The sequence below is a fragment of the Leuciscus leuciscus genome (assembly GCF_965113295.1).
Source record: "Leuciscus leuciscus genome assembly, chromosome: 18".
NCBI classification, from domain to species: domain Eukaryota; kingdom Metazoa; phylum Chordata; class Actinopteri; order Cypriniformes; family Leuciscidae; genus Leuciscus; species Leuciscus leuciscus.
Genome location: NC_138742.1, coordinates 15,707,349 through 15,724,688, shown reverse-complemented (window position 1 = coordinate 15,724,688; position 17,340 = coordinate 15,707,349). Strand labels below are relative to the sequence as shown.

Below are 17,340 nucleotides of genomic sequence, written 5' to 3'. Positions count from 1 at the left end.
TTTATTGTCTCCCATATTAATTGTTCACATTATTATACGTAAAGATTTTGCTATCACCAATGTCAAACAAGCGTAGGTCATTTTATTTGAAAATATTTTTCATTAAAAAATGAAAAAAATCACTTTATTTAAAAAAAAAATCTGTTTTATGACACCACAAAACAGTTTTCACTCAGAAATTAGAAATCAGCTATTAATTTCACAAATAATTACAGTGAATGAAACGGCAAGTAACACTGAATTGAGCGTACAATTTTGTAGTAGAATGACTGAAATTGTATTTTCTTGTAAAACATATTCCAATAATCTTTTGTTTTATTTACAACTTAAAAAAAAAAAAAAAAAAATTACAGTGTACATTTTCAGAATAAAAAGTATTGATAAGGCTACTAAAATATTAGTGAGGGTTGACTGCTGTGATAAGACATTAAAGGCGTGAATGTGTGCAAATTAGAGACAAATGAATGCTTTTCTAATCAGAGATAAAAAAGACTCAACTAAAAACTCCAATTCTGTGCGAGCCAGATTGTTGCATATTTTATTAATCTATAGGCAAAATTAGAAAATAAGGGTTTAAAACTAAACTGAATCTAGAAAATTTTTATATGGTATGTCTGAAATAAAGATATTCTTTTGTTTTCACATTTTATGTGTTTATCGGGTTTCGTTTATTTATTATATATAAAAGTCTGCACTCATTACATCAAAACTCATAATCTTCATTAGAGGCAGTAATTATAGGACATTGTTATGATAAAGGTTTAATTTCATCTTTGTATGACTTGTTTGTGTCTGGGTCTGATGAATCCTCAGAATCAAAACTAAGATTATGGAAAGAAGATATATATGATGAAATATCTTTAGAAGATTGGAATGAGGCATGTAAGGAGGCTCAGATGAAGAAAGTCAACAATAGCTTGAAACTCATTCAGTACAAATGGCTGATGCGGACATACAGTACATAACTCCTGTTAAGTTGCACAAGTTTAACGATAACATTCCTGATACCTGCATAAAGTGTAACGAGGCAAGAGGTACATTGTCCCACTGTACATGGGAATGTGTGAAAGTGAAACCCTTTTGGCAAGGTATTATTGATATGATTGGCCAAATTCTATCCAAGATACCACTGGATCCTAAGCTTTTTATCCTGTGTATATATCCTATCAGTTCTCCCTTATAGAACAAAGAGGTCAGATTCATAGACGTATATTTTACAAGCTAAACGTATAATTGCTCTTAATTGGAAAAATATCAATGAGCCAAGAATTGGAATGTGGATTAAATAAATGGCGTCAAATATGGTAATGGAAAAGATATTCGTACATTGTCCAAAATAAAAACTTTTACTAACTTCTCAAGGCACAATGTTAATGTTGGTAACCTGCTACAACAAGAACAAGCTCTGAGGGATCTTCTACATACATCTGTGAAACACCCTCTACCTGATTTAGGTATCTGTAAAATCTACCCCCTTTTTTCTTTTTTTTCGTATACATTTTATTTTTCTTTATTAAAAAAAAAAAAAAAAAATTCCGTCCAGGGATGGGGTGATGGAAGGAAGAACAGGGTAAAAAAATGTTTGCTGTGTTCTACATGATTGTTATCCATTGTGTAATCTGATGTGATATGTGAACTGAAAATGTAATTAATATATTGTAAAAAAAAAAAAAAAAAATCATAATCTTGCATGTTGTTGTCAGCTTAAGTTTATCAACGAAATTTGTACATTTTAAGTCAGACATGGCAATTCAGGATTCAATATTTGATTTAGATGACACTGACATATTTTAAGATATAAGTTTCTATCAGTTAAAACAGCTCAAACATGCATTTTAGTCTGGGACTAGTAGGTACTAAGCCTCGTCTGTGAAACCAGGGTCTAAAGTCCAAACTATTGTCATAAAATAAACTTGTGCGTGTTATTCTGAGGATTGAGACTACACAAAATCTGATGGAGGCAATAAAATATTATTTAATTCATTTGTATTTCAGTTGTTGACAAAATTACAGCTTGACTGAAAAGTCGCACAATAAAACTATTGTTTACAAGTGATGTTTACCTTGGTTTTCATTATTTTCTTCACACTTTGGCTAAATTCTATGAAAGCACATTTCTTCCACATAAGAATTTTTTGTAAAATCATATTTATGACACAAATGTCGAAAATATTATTTACAATCTATAACTATGACAAAGAAAGTCCAAATTACAACTTTTATCTCGTAATTATGATTTAGTCTTTCATAATTTTGACTTGCCATGTCTATATGGGGATATTTTGGGGATATTTAATTTAATTTTATCAATCAATAAATTCCTCTTGAAACAAACTTTGTTGTATTATTTAAATTGAATACTGTGAAGCTGCTTTGATACAATCTGTATTGTGAAAAGCGCTATACAAACAAACTTGACTTGACTTGACTATAGTATAGTATTGTATAGTAAAATGCCGAACTAGAAAAGATATGAGATATAAGGCCTACTATTAATATTTCCTCGAGCTCCCGCAGAGGTCACTCTATCAGTGTGTCCGCATGTTTGTGACTTTTATTTTGAAGAGCGGTGCAGTAAGCGGCCATCTTGCGCGTTTCCACGGCTGCTGGTGGCGCAGGCTGTGAGATCTGAAGCGTGCTGTGCTCCATCATCCTACAAGCGAAGCGAGGGAAAAAGTTACGAGCTCCTCTTGAATCCCAACACTGACAAGCATGTCAGGAGACGACGAACAGCAAGAGCAGACCGTTGCTGATGACTTGGTGGTCACCAAGTACAAGATGGGGGCCGACATAGCAAACCGTAAGGATGATTGTGGAGCTTTATGCGCGATTAAGGGTTGAATTTGACCGAGCGGGGGTTCAGCTCAGCGCTCGGCCATGTGTCTGCGAGCTGTAGTGAGATTGCCATCGATGCCAGTCATTTCTGTTTATTTGACTTGGCGTAACTTGCAATCGTATCGACAAGCATCAGCACCCTATGTTTTGTGAACTTAACTGCGTTATTTTATCTTATTAAATATTCGGCTAGCGGGTTAGCCAGTTAGCTTTAGTTGTAACGTAGGGACATTAAGTGATTGCCCAGAAAGTTTAATTCTGTCATTTTTACTCACTCTCATGTTGCTCTAAATCTGCATGACTATGAACCCGAAAAGGAAATGTTTGACAGAATGTAAGTGATTGACAGCCTGAGTCACCATTCACTTTCATTGCATAGAATGAGAGTAAGTGGTGACTGACCCTGTGATTCTGCTTATCTCCTGTAGAGTTTTACAGTCGTCTGTGTGCATATTTAGATCGTAGTGTCATAGTGTCCAGTATTGTCTTCAAGTAAATTCAATGCCAGGTGCTGAGAAAGCTTCAGCAAATGTCAGTCTTCAATTTGTTTTGTCACGAAGTGCTTACAGATTTAATGTGTATTGATCTCCTTCAGACCTGATCATAGTGCTTTAAGGTAGGGTTTTCAAATCCATTGGGGAGGGAAACTTTGTTGTTTCATGTGAAATCTTTCCCCTCAGAGGCTTTGAAGACTGTCATCGAAGCAGCCAAGCCTGGTTTGTCTGTCCTCAGTCTGTGTGAGAAAGGAGACGCTTTCATCTCTGCGGAAACAGGCAAGGTCTTCAAGAAGGAAAAAGAAATAAAGAAAGGTAAGAATGTTTCTGAAATCTCAGTGTTTTTCCATTACATTTTATTCATTAAAATCTAGAATGTGGTGACTTTTTATTTATTTTAAATGTTATTTATTTTTATTTTTTTTAAGCTGCATTCTGTAACTTTTTTGGGGGTTAAAAATGATCCAAAATAAATTTGAGCAGATACATAACCAGCCAGTGTTCAAAACTATCTGCCTGTCTTAGCTCGATTCTAAACGTACAACACAATGCTGATGTTGTTAACATTATCAATTTGAGAACAAAGTATAATTTGCACGGTTTGACGTGATATGATAAGTGATCATGTCATACTTCCAAAAAAGTAGAATCTGTAATTCTGAATGACAGTCTCCACACCGGCGCAGCGACTGACAGCCGCACATTCTCCTCAAAACATTGGATTCATCCGCGCTGTGCCGTGGCACAGCCCACGTAAAGTTGATAGTTCCGCGAATAACTGCAATTGCAGATTTCAAACAGAGATGGCGACAAAGAGCAAAAACTACAGACTGCAGCTTTATTTAAAAAATGTAGAATTTTTTTTTATTATTATTGTTTATATATATGTATATATATACAAATGTGGTATTATTCTTGTGTGACAGGGATTGCCTTTCCCACCTGTGTGTCTGTGAACAACTGTGTGTGCCACTTCTCACCAATAAAGAGCGATCCAGACTATACACTTAAAGACGGTGACTTGGTTAAAATGTGGGTATTATTTATGCTTTATGTATATATGAATGTATATATATGTCCATCTGGTTATCAGAACTTTTCCTCATTACTGCATTCTGTTTTTACAGTGACCTTGGAGTGCATGTGGATGGCTTCATCTCCAACGTTGCCCACAGCTTTGTAGTTGGTGCGACCAAGGTATGTCTCTCTTCTTTGTGGATATGCCACATTCTGTTTCATTCTGTTTAAACATGCACTAACGTTTAATTTGCTGTTCTTCTAAGGACAATCCTGTGACAGGACGGAAAGCGGATGTGATCAAAGCTGCCTACTTGTGTGCAGAAGCTGCTCTTCGGCTGGTTAAGCCTGGGAATCAGGTTAGACCGAATCAGTCTGGTCCTGTAAATAACTGCTTATAATGTCCTCATGAATAACAGTGAATAACGATTTAATCTTTGTTTGAGTCACAATAAATTCTCTATTATAAAATGGATAATTTTGTGGAAGCTAACTAATAACTTTGGTCTACATGTAAGGACAATATCTTGGGAGAATGGTACTTAATAAAATAATGTTTAATCAGTGTTATTTTAGTATTATTTTTTATTATATTTTAGCTTTTTTATATATATATATTTTCAGTTTTCATTTAAATTTCACCTATCACCCTCATATTCTTCCAAAACCAGAAGACTTTTGTTCATCTTTGCAACACAAAAGATCTTTTGAATGAAATCTGAGAGATTCAAGAGGTTGAAATCTGAGAGGTTAAAGTCTATTCACCTAACACTCTGATGCTTCTAAATGTTCATAAAGATATTTTAAAGAAATCCATATGAATCAAGCGGTTTAATCCAAGTCTTCTGAAGAGTCGCTTTCTACGATGAACAGAATGAATTTATTCTTTTATTCACATATAAACATTGATCAGTGAACGTAATTAAGTCTATATCATAATTGATTGTGTCTCTTCAAAAGACTTGGACTTGAATTTCATCACTTTATGAACGTTTTTAAGCGTATAGAATAGACTTTCAGTATCTTCATTTGTGTTCCAAAAGTAAACGAAAGTCTTAATGGCTTTGGAACGACATGAGATTGAGTAAATGATGACAGAATTCTTCTCATTGCTTTTCCAACTTGAGCACTACATACAGTCACAAAGAACTGTTCTCTACACAGAATCTGAACCAGTGTCACAGACCATAATAATGCCAGCATCAGTTGGCCAATAAGTAGGCTAGGCTATCGTTTTATTTGTAGCGCAGCAATCCGTAATCGCAGTAAAGTAGCCTACTTAATTGTCACATTTAATGTGTTAGTTAATTTTAGTAAACAATTAACAAACTTTTAGCTCTCATACTCTGTCAATTTTAGCACGAAATACTAGCAATAAATGTCATTTTGGTGCTTTCAACTTATTTAACAGCTTAAAATTAAACCAAGGCAACATTTTCACATTTTATTGAAGTTAAATTTATAAATTTTTTGGCTAATTGTTATATTTTATTTCAATTACCGAAAATGATTTTTAATATTCTGTTTTTCTGTCTCTCAGAACACTCAGGTCACAGAGGCCTGGAACAAGATTGCCCAATCATTCAAATGCATGGCCATAGAGGGTGAGCTGAACATTACCTGAACTCACTCACTGTTAAAGCATCATGGCGTGGTTTTTAAAACTCATTCTGTCTCTCTACACAGGCATGCTGTCTCATCAGTTAAAGCAGCATGTCATTGATGGAGAGAAGACTATCATTCAAAACCCCACCGACCAGCAAAGGTCAGGACGATGAAGCGTTAGATTGTTTTGGAAAATGATTGAGTGTTCCTCTATGCTAAATGCTGTCTGTCCTTGTCTGCTCTAAGGAAGGACCATGAGAAGGCAGAATTTGAAGTGCATGAGGTGTACGCTGTGGACGTGCTCATTAGCACTGGAGAGGGAAAGGTGAAGACTCGTCTTAGCGTCACTGTTCCCTCAATGTCTACCATTAACATGCCATAGATAGCTGATAACCTTGCTCTCTTTCTCCCTGCAGGCGAGAGACTCCGGGCAGAGGACCACCGTTTACAAGCGAGACCCCAGTAAGCAGTATGGCCTAAAGATGAAGACCTCCAGGGTGTTCTTCAGTGAGGTGGAGCGGCGATTTGATGCCATGCCATTTACTCTGAGGTAATTTATTTTCAGTCCAAGTCACGGTTGAATATCTTTAGTTATTTAAAGGACAACCACTTAAAAATTAAATGAATCAATCCTTTATTAAAGAGGTAAATCACAGAGGTAAACCTGGCTAGAAAGCGAAATAGTTTTTTTTTAATTGTTGCTACTTAACTAAAGGAAATAGGGAAGTATGATCTGTAATTTTCACAACAGCCCTGGAGCTGTCAAAAGTCCATTAAATTACTTGATTTGTTTCTCCGTAATTCAGTAATGCAAATGTAAAAGAGCAAAAAGATGCATCACTTTCAAATTGAATGTAAGGGTTTCTTTATTTCATGTTTAAATGTTACTTGAGTGTAAAATTAATTCAACTTTTTTTATTTTGGCAAATGATCAATTGTTCAATTTAGTTAAAAAAGGATAAATCTCAATATGAATAAAATGTATATAAAAAGGTCAATTAAAATGTTATTTTTTTCCATTTATAAAATGACACAGAATTAAGTATTATGTACTGTTCAAAACTTTAGGGTTGGTACGATAAAAAATATAATATATATATATATATATATATTATGCTGACCCAAGCTGAATATATCTGGTTAAAAATACAGTAAAAATAGTAATATTAAAAAAAAATAACTCCTGTGATGACAGCTGAATTTTCAGCATCATTACTCCAGTGTTCAGTGTCACATGATCCTTCAGAAATCAGTCTAATATGCTGATTTGATGCTCAAGAAACATTTATTATTAGTGTTGAAAACAGTTGTGCTGCTTAATATTATTGTGGAAACAGATTTTTATTCCCCCAGGATTCTTTAATGAATGCAAAGCAAAAAAAATAAAAAGCATTTATTTAATCTTTTGTTACATTATAAATATGTCTTTTGATCAATGTAATGCATTCTTAGTATTAAAGTATTATTTCTTTTAAACATAAAACTGACTCGACTGAACGGTACATGTATTAATAAATATGAGTGCATTATATAAATAAGATATTAGACCAGGTCACTTTTATGCATTTGACTTAATGTACTCTATTTGTTTGTGCATTTTCCTTCCACTCAAAGTGCCAGACAAACTATTCACCTCTGTTGTTCATCACATTTCATTTAATCTCTCTCCTGTGTGCTATCAGGGCATTTGAGGATGAGAGTAAAGCTCGGCTGGGTGTGGTTGAGTGTGCCAAGCATGAGCTGCTTCAGCCCTTCAGTGTCCTGCATGAGAAGGAAGGTGAGACACAAGTACCTCAGACTTACAATTTCACTTCTATATCTAAAATGTTCAACCAAGCATGAAGATAATACGGTTAAACTTTTACAACAAATCACTAAATGCAGATGAAAAAAAATTTCCTGTCACGTCGGTGCTCAGAGAAGCGCATCCAGCACATTTTTCCGCATGACCAGGTCATAGACGGTTACTATTTTAGAAGTTTGGTGCCATCCGCAAAGTTTCAAGAGTCACTTTGTCAAACCTTCTCTCTCTTCTTCTTCTCTTTCAAGGTGAATATGTTGCGCAGTTTAAATTCACAGTGATGCTAATGGCAAACGGCCCTCTGCGTATCACCAATGGGCCTTTTGAACCAGAGCTTTACAAGTCTGAGTTTGAAGTACAAGACCCTGAGCTCAAGGTAAGAGACTTAAATGCAGGGAACTAGTGTGTGTTTAACTCCAAGTCAAAATTTTTTTTTTACAATTTTTACAGAATTTGACATTATTTTAATTCTGATTTCCATGTGGAAATCGTGATCATTTTATTGACAGAACAAATGTTTCAATAATGTATAAAAAAAAAAAAAAAAAGTTAACTGTTTAAACTATACAAAGTATAAGTATGACAAATTGTCTAATTATGAAAATAATTGTCAGTAGTATCAAGGAAATTTTTAATTTAGCTTTTTTCTGCCCAATTTTTATTGTTAAAAATGAATAAAAAACGGAGGGGGTGCAACCGATTATAGTTGATCCGTGATCCAGACAGGCCAGGCCCCATGGTTCAGCGGGCATGTGATTCGCTGATTAATTCCAAAAGTTAACAATCATAGTTAAAGTTTATCATTTGCACATGTTTTTTCTTGCCAGTTTACATATTCAAGTGCTTTTAAACCATTCCAGCACAAGAAGAGGCGAAAGAGAACTCATTCGGTACTCCCGCACTGTTATCTGTGCGCTCACTGATAGTGCGCAAACACAGCATTTATTCCTCTATCATTTACCATTTTAGTGAAGTGGTCCCTTGAAAGGAACATGGGACACAAATTTGGGGATCCTTGGCAACAAAAAGTTTGAAAATCTGGTCTATACAATGAGACGCTTTTTTTGTTTGTTTTTCCGCAGGCGTTGTTGCAAAGCTCAGCCAGCCGCAAGGCACAGAAGAAGAAGAAAAAGAAGGTTGGTTGTGTTGACAGCTGCTTACACAATTTGTAATGGCACTTTGTTGTGAATATGAAACCATATCAGAGAGTTAAGATATATAAAGACTGACAATTCATCTTACTATGAATGGGAGAAAGTGCACTGCGCAATATGGTGAAATACACCCTGCTTTCTAAATAAAAGAGCCTCTCACCAATTGGTAAAGTCATGGCGGCACTGCAGCTGCCGTTAGAAGCTCCGGGTGCTATAGAATTTCAATAAATATAATAAATATGAAATCTAATCGGAAGCTTGGTGAACAGCTTTGGAGAATATGATCTTTCAACATTCAAAGAGCTGTACTTGCGTGACTGAAATAGCTGCCCGAGAGGCGTTTCAAAGATGTCCTCCAAGTGAAATGACTTGCCTTAAAAAATCATTTACATACATTGACCATATTTACATAATTATTCTTGTCCCCAGGCATCCAAAAATGTGGAGAGTGCTACAGGACAACCAGTGGAGGCTGAGAGCGAAGCTGCTGCATAGACTCCCACTGCCAACAAGCTGACTGACAGAGCCTCTGCACAGCCCAAAGAACAGAACCGTTAAAGCTTATTATGACCTGCCCCACTGAGAGGCCTTCCGGCCAAGCCTTCTATCTTTTTGAATACCTCCTCATTAGATATATAAGACTGCTACAGGGTTTGTGCAGTTTACTTGCAATTGGTTGTCTTTAAACAAGACTGCTCTTAGAGAGGAGTGTACGGATGAGCAGGCACACACTGTCCAACCGTGTTTACATGAGGCGAGTGCTGGGGTTCTTTTGACCCTCTCTGTCATTGTACAAGCCATCATGAACAATAAAAGCGTAATGGTGGCACTGTTTAAGCAGCATCGCTGTGAAGTGCCATTCATGTCCATGCAAATGAGATCCCCGTTTGAAATCTGTTAAAGATCGTTTTTTTATTTTATTATTGGTTTTTGGGAAATGATGATAGTTTGTATTGATGACCTGTAATGAGTCTTTGGAGCGGTAACTGCCTCACCACAACTTAAATATAGCAAACAACTACAATAGAAGCACTGTTTATCAATTTGATAAGCTTTGAAGCATTCGTTTTCTAGTATTTCACAAATTACAAAATTGCTTTTCCAGAATCTGTTTCAATGTAGATCTTCCCTTCAGCTTATTGGTCTGACTTCTGAAACCATTGTTTTTTGTTTTGTTTTTGACTAAACTGACTGACCAAATTATCCTGCCATTTTATAAGCGTACATCTAATAAATTTAATTAGCCAATTTATGGATCAGAGCCTGGTTTGTTTCAGTTTAAGCACTCAAATATGAATTCATATTTTTATTTTTTTACTCTGTGGATAACCTTACATTCTTCTAAACAACTGTGACACATGAATCCATCAGGATGCAGTCATGTGATAAGCAGTGGCCCCAAAGGGAAAAGTTGTTTGAATGTCAGAAGATACAAAATGTCAAACCAAGTGGCTGGCATCTGCAAAACCAATGACATAATTTTTTTAGAGAGAATGTATCTGAGCCATTCTTGCAATAACTTGACCAACTGGTCCCAATGTGTCCTAGTAGAGAATCCATAAGTGAGTTCATATTAACTATGGACATGGTCTATTAAATCTGACAACTAGAAGTGTCCACATTTTTTATTTTAAAATCTAGTGAAATGGTTTGCTTAAACAGTTTTTTTTCTTAAAATTAGAGCCATTTGTTGTGATATTTCAAAGTTTCATACATTAAGAGTGGCCCAAGTGCTTAAATACGTGTGCTTATTGTACATTAACAGAGAAATACTTTATTGAATGTGTTGGAGGGAAGTGGTTGTAGGTCCACAGTTTTATATCAATTATTATATTAGTCAAATCTGCATTGTACTGGAGCCAACACGTTTTATTTTTCTGCTAATTTACTGTATTTGTTTTTACTCCAACTACGCCTGAAACTCCTCTGTTATCTCTAGCTTTTTAAAGTTGGATGATTAAATGCTGTGGTAAAATAATCAAGTTGGTAATTTAGACAATTGAAAACATGGTTGTTTTTTTGTAAATAGGAAACGATTAAGAATATGTCCATGAGAGGATCAAATTACTCTGAATCATCACAATGTTCAATATAGATATACAGGTGCTGGTCATAAAATTAGAATATCATCAAAAAGTTGATTTATTTCAAGAATTCAACTTAACAGGTGAAACTAATATATAGATTCATTACATGCAAAGTGAGATATTTCAAGCCTTTATTTGTTATAATTTTGATGATTATGGCTTACAGCTTATGAAACCCACGAAAGCAAAATCCCAGAAAATTAGAATATTACATGAAATCACACAGTAATATCATGGTCATTGAACCAGGTTTTGGTTCTTTTGGCAGTGTGGGCAGGTGCAAATCCTGCTGGAAAATGAAGGAAGCATGAAGTGCTCTGAAAATGTCCTGTTAGACGCTGCGTTGACTCTGGATTTAATAAAGCACAGTGGACCAAAGTCCTCTTTTCTGATGAGATCAACTTTTGCATCTCATTTGGAAACCAAGGTCCCAGAGTCTGGAGGAAGAATGGAGAGGCACACAATCCAAGATGCTTGAAGTCCAGTGTGAAGTTTCCACAGTCTGTGTTGGTTTGGGGAGCCATGTCATCGGCTGGTGTTGGTCCACTGTGCTGTCCACTCAACGCAGCCGTCTACCAGTCCAGGACATTTTCAGAGCACTTCATGTTTCCTTCAGCAGACAAGCTTTATGGAGATGCTGACTTCATTTTCCAGCAGGATTTGCACCTGCCCACACTGCCAAAAGAACCAAAACCTGGTTCAATGACCATGGTATTACTGCGTAATTACTGTGTGATTTCATGTAATATTAAAATTTTCTGGGATTTTGATTTCGTGGGTTTCATAAGCTGTAAGCCATAATCATCAAAATTATAACAAATAAAGGCTTTAAATATCTCACTTTGCATGTAATGAGTCTATATAATATATTAGTTTCACCTGTTAAGTTGAATTCTTGAAATAAATCAACTTTTTGATGATATTCTAATTTTATGACCAGCACCTGTATATATTAGGGGTGTAACAATATCCTCATGTCACGATTCGATACATATCAAGATACTGAACTCATGATACGATGATATTGCGATACTCCAAGACATATGATAAAAGGCTGTAAGGCTGGAAACTTGCGCTGCTATTTTGAACCAATAATCGGAACAAAAGGCAGTTGAAGGATGACGTGTATAATTCAAATATTTTTCTGACTCCAATATAATTAATCTGACTCCATTAAAGCTGTTGTTATTCTTTAACCTCTTATTCTTTAAAGGTAAAAGTCTACCTTAGAACTGATAGGAAAACGTAGGATTTAACCTGAATATTTAGGTAACGAAAGTTATAATCACTTTAGCTTTCAACATAATCAGTGATAAAAGGAAAGATTCTCAAAGCCTTTAAAGCAGGCAAAGTTATTTATTAAGTTACATGTTTAAATATACAGACAGTAGAATGGAACAACATAGAAACTTAGTAGTAACAAATAATGCACTGTTGTGCAGAAGAGGCCGTAAAAGCCTTTCTTGTATGAGGTTACGCGGGAGTGGCAGGGTTAAAGCCTTTCTCCTAGATCAACAGTTACCTTTCCTTCTTATACCCTGAGCAAAGCATTGTTAAACATGAGTGGAATACCAACACCAAACCGACCGACAGGAAACCAAAAGATGAGGCAAATGGGTGGAGATCTAGAGGGGGAGAAGAACATTAACATATTCTCCTCAATGCATGTTTAACCAATAGTACCAGATTGTACATTAGGATACTTTAATATCTCTATTAAATTCACCACCATTCATTTCAGTTTATAGGCTGTCAGATGAGACCAAACATGGCATAGTTACATATTAGAACACACTAGCAAATACACAGTATGTAGTTGAAAGCATATGTCCTGTGAAGCAAATGGTACAGACGTGTCATTGAGGTGCAAACGACTCAGAACCATCCTGTGCCTGGAGTGTCCCAACAGTCCTCAATCAGCATATTGATGAAACCCCTGCTCTAGATAGGCATTAGCATACTGTGATTATGAAGGCTATTGTGCCACGTTTAATTCACATGTATACCTTTAAAAGGCTTTTTGAAGTACTAGAGCAGTAAAGAGTTCTGCCCATATTTGCTCAGCCCTACAAGGTTAAAAAAATTAACCTAAAATTATTAGTAAATGAATAGGCTTGGACTTGGTGCTGGTAACCCAATGCACAGGACAATAGTGACACCAGAATAAAAATATTCATGATTCTGAAGCTGAAAATACATTATTATTATGTCACTGACTAGATATATTTAAAATAATCTAGGCCACTTTTTATTGGTAACATAAGACATTTGGCATTATCAGGAGCCATGCATATTCCCTCATTGCATTATACATTATATTCAACATTATATATGTAGTATTGACACTAAAATATTGACACTAAAACTCTTAAAACGTATAAATTATATTTATAATGTATAATTATATACATTTTCATTTTGGTTGAACTATACACAATACAGAATCAATGTGACACGATATATTGTTACAACACTTCTATATATATTTATATTTATTATTATTATTATATACAACACCCCTTTTATATATTAGGGGTGTCTGTCAACATTTGAAGTGGTTCAAAAAAGTGAATCAAATTTGTCCAAAGACAAGAACGGGTATTGTTCAAAATTAATGAGCAGTGCGTGCAGAATTATTAAGCAGGTTAATTTTCTGATCATATTTTTTCCAAACACATTTGACCAATTCCAAACCACATTGGTAAAGATTAACCACATTAATCTTAATAACTACTATTCATTTTGTATTTAATAATTTATAAGTGATATATAATTGTTCATGAAGGCCGGAAATGAAAAACGCCTTATATTCTGGTGTGCAACATCATTAGACATGTTTTCTTTTACAGATCAAAAAAGAGAATTAACTCAGACTGAAAAGTAAAACAATTATTAAATGCCCATGAGAAGGATGCAATACTAGAAATTACACTTAAGGCATGACCATTGGACAGTGAAATGCTCATTGGGTCAGACAAAAACATGAGTTAAGACATGTTAACTGCAAAAAAAAAATTAAGAATTCAGTGTGAAACCATCAGGAACCCTTTAGGCTCCAGCGCCATTATTTTCCAGAACTGCAACCTACCTGGAGTCTCCAGAAGTTCAGGTGTCAGGATCTCAGAGACTTAGGTTAGGTGAAGAATCCTAAAAAACGAAACCCACTTAATAATAATCACAAGCTGAAGTGTAGTAAAATACATGAAGACTGTTTTTTTTATAGGCATTATAGACAGACAGATTGAGAGTGACTCTTGAAGGACCAGCACCACATCCTCTCGTACCATACACTGTTTGAAGAATTCCTCTTTCAGAATCTGGCTGTACGTTTTGGGAGTTCCTTTTTTCAGTCCATCTCTGCAAAACGGACTTCGGGGTAGGAGCTAGACTAAAAAAAAAACTTCCAAAACTTATTGCCAGATTCTGGAAGATTAATTCTTTAGCAAATCAGCATATTAGACTGATTTCTGAAGGATCATGATTGTGACCCTGAAGACTGGAGTAATTATGCTGAAAATTCAGCTTTGATCACAGGAATAAATGACATTTTAAAGTATATTTAAATAGAAAACATTTTTATTTTATTTTTTTTATTAAATAAATGCAGCCCTTGGTAAGAGACTTATGTTAAAAACATTAAAAATCTCAACGACCCCAAACTTTTGTGTGTGTGTGTGTGTGTGTGTGTGTGTGTGTGTGTGTGTGTGTGTGTGTGTGTGTGTGTGTGTGTAGTGTATAGTGTGTGTGTATAGTTAATATATTTGTCTGTCGGATTGATTTTCATAACATAATTGTTTGTTTTGAAGGAATTTTTTCTGTTCTGAAATACAGTGTCGTCCATGTCAAATGGAATAAAATAAAAGATGGAAAATACAGTGTCAAAAACCAATTTTTATAAGTATGTGTATATATATATATATATATATATATATATATATATATATATATATATATATTCCCCTACTAATATGTACTATTGTAGATCAGTTGGCCACTTGATAGCCTACATCTATTTTTGTAAGGGGAACTAAGTTGTTGAAACGAAAAAATTGCATTATTGTTTCTTAAAAAAAAAAAGTTTGATATGTTATAAATAATGATTAATATAGAATTAATAATGCATTTACATGTTATATTTAAAAATTATATTTCAATTTTATTTTATTATTTTAGTTCAGACCTTGTTTAGGCAAACAAACACAGCTTGAGTAATCATTTGCGTTAATTTGATGATTATTGACAGGTGTAATAGCACCATAGACAGAAAAAAAATAGCACGCGTTTCTTGCATAGTCGCTGAAAAATGACGCAATCGAGACGTATAAAAGAGCCCGTCCTCCTCATGACGTTCTCTTGAAGTCGTTATCGCTTGACGAGGTAAGGAAGTGGTCTCTGCCGACCTTGTGTTAACATCTCTTACAATCCATATTAATCCAAGATATTTACGTGCCATCCAGCTCTAACTCTAACATTACTTGTTTATTTACAGAACTATCTTGTCATCATGAGAGCGAAGGTAAGTTGAACTTTAATGTATACGTTAAATGGTGTTTGTCATTATCTGGCTAGTCTTGAAAGCAACTAGGATGCTAATACACTATTTCTTATAGTTTTTACGCGATAGCTAGTTTAGTGTTTAATATAATTTAGTGTTTTGCTTAAATGTTCTTTTTCTTTTCTCTTTTTTTTTTTTTTGAGCGTCGATAGCCACACGCAGTTACGTTATGTTTGGGCCTTCTCTGCTAACTTAGCTTGCTAAAGCGGTTGTTTCTCAGGAGATATTTCGCAGGACCACGTTGAATTTGCAGCTACCGCTTGTTGGTATTCTTGGTTGCTTATAGTGAAAAATGGCACGCTGTTAGAAACTAAGTCGTATTCACTGTCGTTGTTTCTTGCATTTGTTTTTCCGAACCGCCATGCTGCATGGCGATCTGGCGAAAGTGTAGCCTTTGTGCTAGTTGCTAATGCGCATGTACAGTTTTTCTCCTTAAATGCTTTGTTTGTCTGAATTGCCTAATAAATTATAGTGTATTAATGATTTTGCTTTCTTTTAGTGGCGAAAGAAGCGCATGCGCAGGTAAGATTAAACACATGAGCTCTCATTTTGTCCCTCCTGCATTGAAATAAGCATGAAATAACGTTCCTTGTTTTTTAGGCTGAAGCGTAAAAGGCGAAAGATGAGGCAGAGGTCCAAGTAAAGCGGCCGCCGTGCGCTGAAGCTGGGAGTGCTCCTCCACTTCAATCTCCTCAGCACGAGTCTGCTGGAAGCCCAACTGAAGCTCCACTCAAGCACCATCTATGAGGCCTGCTTTCATCTGAATGAGGATTTGGTTTTCCATCACCTGGTTCCGTGGAAGCATCCTGGTCTTGATGACCATGTGAACTGTTTTGGACATTCTTCAGACCTGTCAGCTCAGCGTGTTTTTGTTAATGTCTTCAATAAATCTTTTTGGTTTAAAGAAGCCTTTTTTGTTATGTTTTATTAATGAAGTGAATTAATGTTATAACGAGATGAGTCAAGGTTGTATTTGCAGGAGCAGTAGTGTGGATGTGTAAAACGGTTTAGATCATACATTTGTTTGCTGCTATTAGATTTGATTGTGCTTGCTCCAGTTGTCCCTATGCCATGTGGTAATCTTAAAGAGTGCCAAAACAAGTTACACTGAAGTAAGCAATTAAATCGTAGTTTTTAAGCTACAGCATTTCATAGTGTTGTAAACATGAAGCTCCTCATACAGAACTGCCATTTCCAGGCATAGTGTTCAAGGTCTGGCTATTGGTCTCCTTTATATAGCACTTTGGGACATGTATTGATTAAAGCAGCTTTACAGTGATAACAGATGACTAATGCAAAAAGTAAATTTTGGCTGAAAAGGGTGTCATTTTTCAGCTGAAGGCAGTTCTGTTGTATAGATCAATTAACTCATTTAACCTATGAAATAGTTCTGCAAGTGTCGTTCAGATCTCCTCTAATAGTGTCAGTGTAGTTAAATCGATAATGTCGATTAAGATCATTCCACACTTTTAATACTAGTTATAAAAAAATCCTAGTAGGTGTATCTTTAATGATTGTATAAACAATTAAGCCCCCCTACTTGGCCCCTTGCTAGGTTGGGAACCACAGTGACTGGGATAGTTGACCGCAGCTTTTAACATTATGCGGATTTTTAGTGCATGTCATATTTTATATAGCTATTTGAGATTAAATCAACTGTGCTTTTAGTAATCTGACCTCAGTGGTAGCTGTATTAAGTCTTGACATTTCCTCTGATCTTTGGACAGAGTAATTGTAGGAAGCATATGATTGAATAGAAAATGCCATTGATTTTAGATTTATGAAACTGTTG

General features: G+C 35.3%; 1 protein-coding gene and 1 long non-coding RNA gene across 2 annotated transcripts; both read left to right on the top strand.

Moving 5' to 3' along the window:
- Positions 1 to 2,599: 2,599 nt before the first annotated feature.
- pa2g4b (proliferation-associated 2G4, b) lies at positions 2,600 to 10,154 on the top strand. Its single transcript, XM_082145317.1, has 13 exons — positions 2,600 to 2,800; positions 3,516 to 3,644; positions 4,256 to 4,361; positions 4,457 to 4,526; positions 4,613 to 4,705; positions 5,887 to 5,950; positions 6,033 to 6,111; positions 6,198 to 6,276; positions 6,368 to 6,501; positions 7,634 to 7,728; positions 8,001 to 8,128; positions 8,835 to 8,888; positions 9,336 to 10,154. Exons 1-13 carry the CDS (start codon positions 2,713 to 2,715, stop codon positions 9,399 to 9,401), a joined length of 1,185 nt encoding a protein of 394 aa, XP_082001443.1. The 5' UTR covers positions 2,600 to 2,712; the 3' UTR covers positions 9,402 to 10,154.
- A 5,133-nt stretch (positions 10,155 to 15,287) lies between these two features.
- Positions 15,288 to 16,455, top strand: LOC309480289. Its single transcript, XR_014199575.1, has 4 exons — positions 15,288 to 15,370; positions 15,483 to 15,509; positions 16,048 to 16,070; positions 16,149 to 16,455. It is a non-coding gene; the product is annotated as an uncharacterized lncRNA (long non-coding RNA).
- The last annotated feature ends 885 nt before the right edge of the window (positions 16,456 to 17,340 follow it).

Bases quoted from the DNA above. Each gene is read 5' to 3' on its own strand.
- pa2g4b (XM_082145317.1), top strand. From the start codon at position 2,713: ATGTCAGGAGACGACGAACAGCAAGAGCAGACCGTTGCTGATGACTTG. The intron at 7,729-8,000 runs GTGAGACACAAG...TTCTCTTTCAAG, and splicing joins TGTCCTGCATGAGAAGGAAG to GTGAATATGTTGCGCAGTTT. The intron at 8,129-8,834 runs GTAAGAGACTTA...GTTTTTCCGCAG, and splicing joins TACAAGACCCTGAGCTCAAG to GCGTTGTTGCAAAGCTCAGC.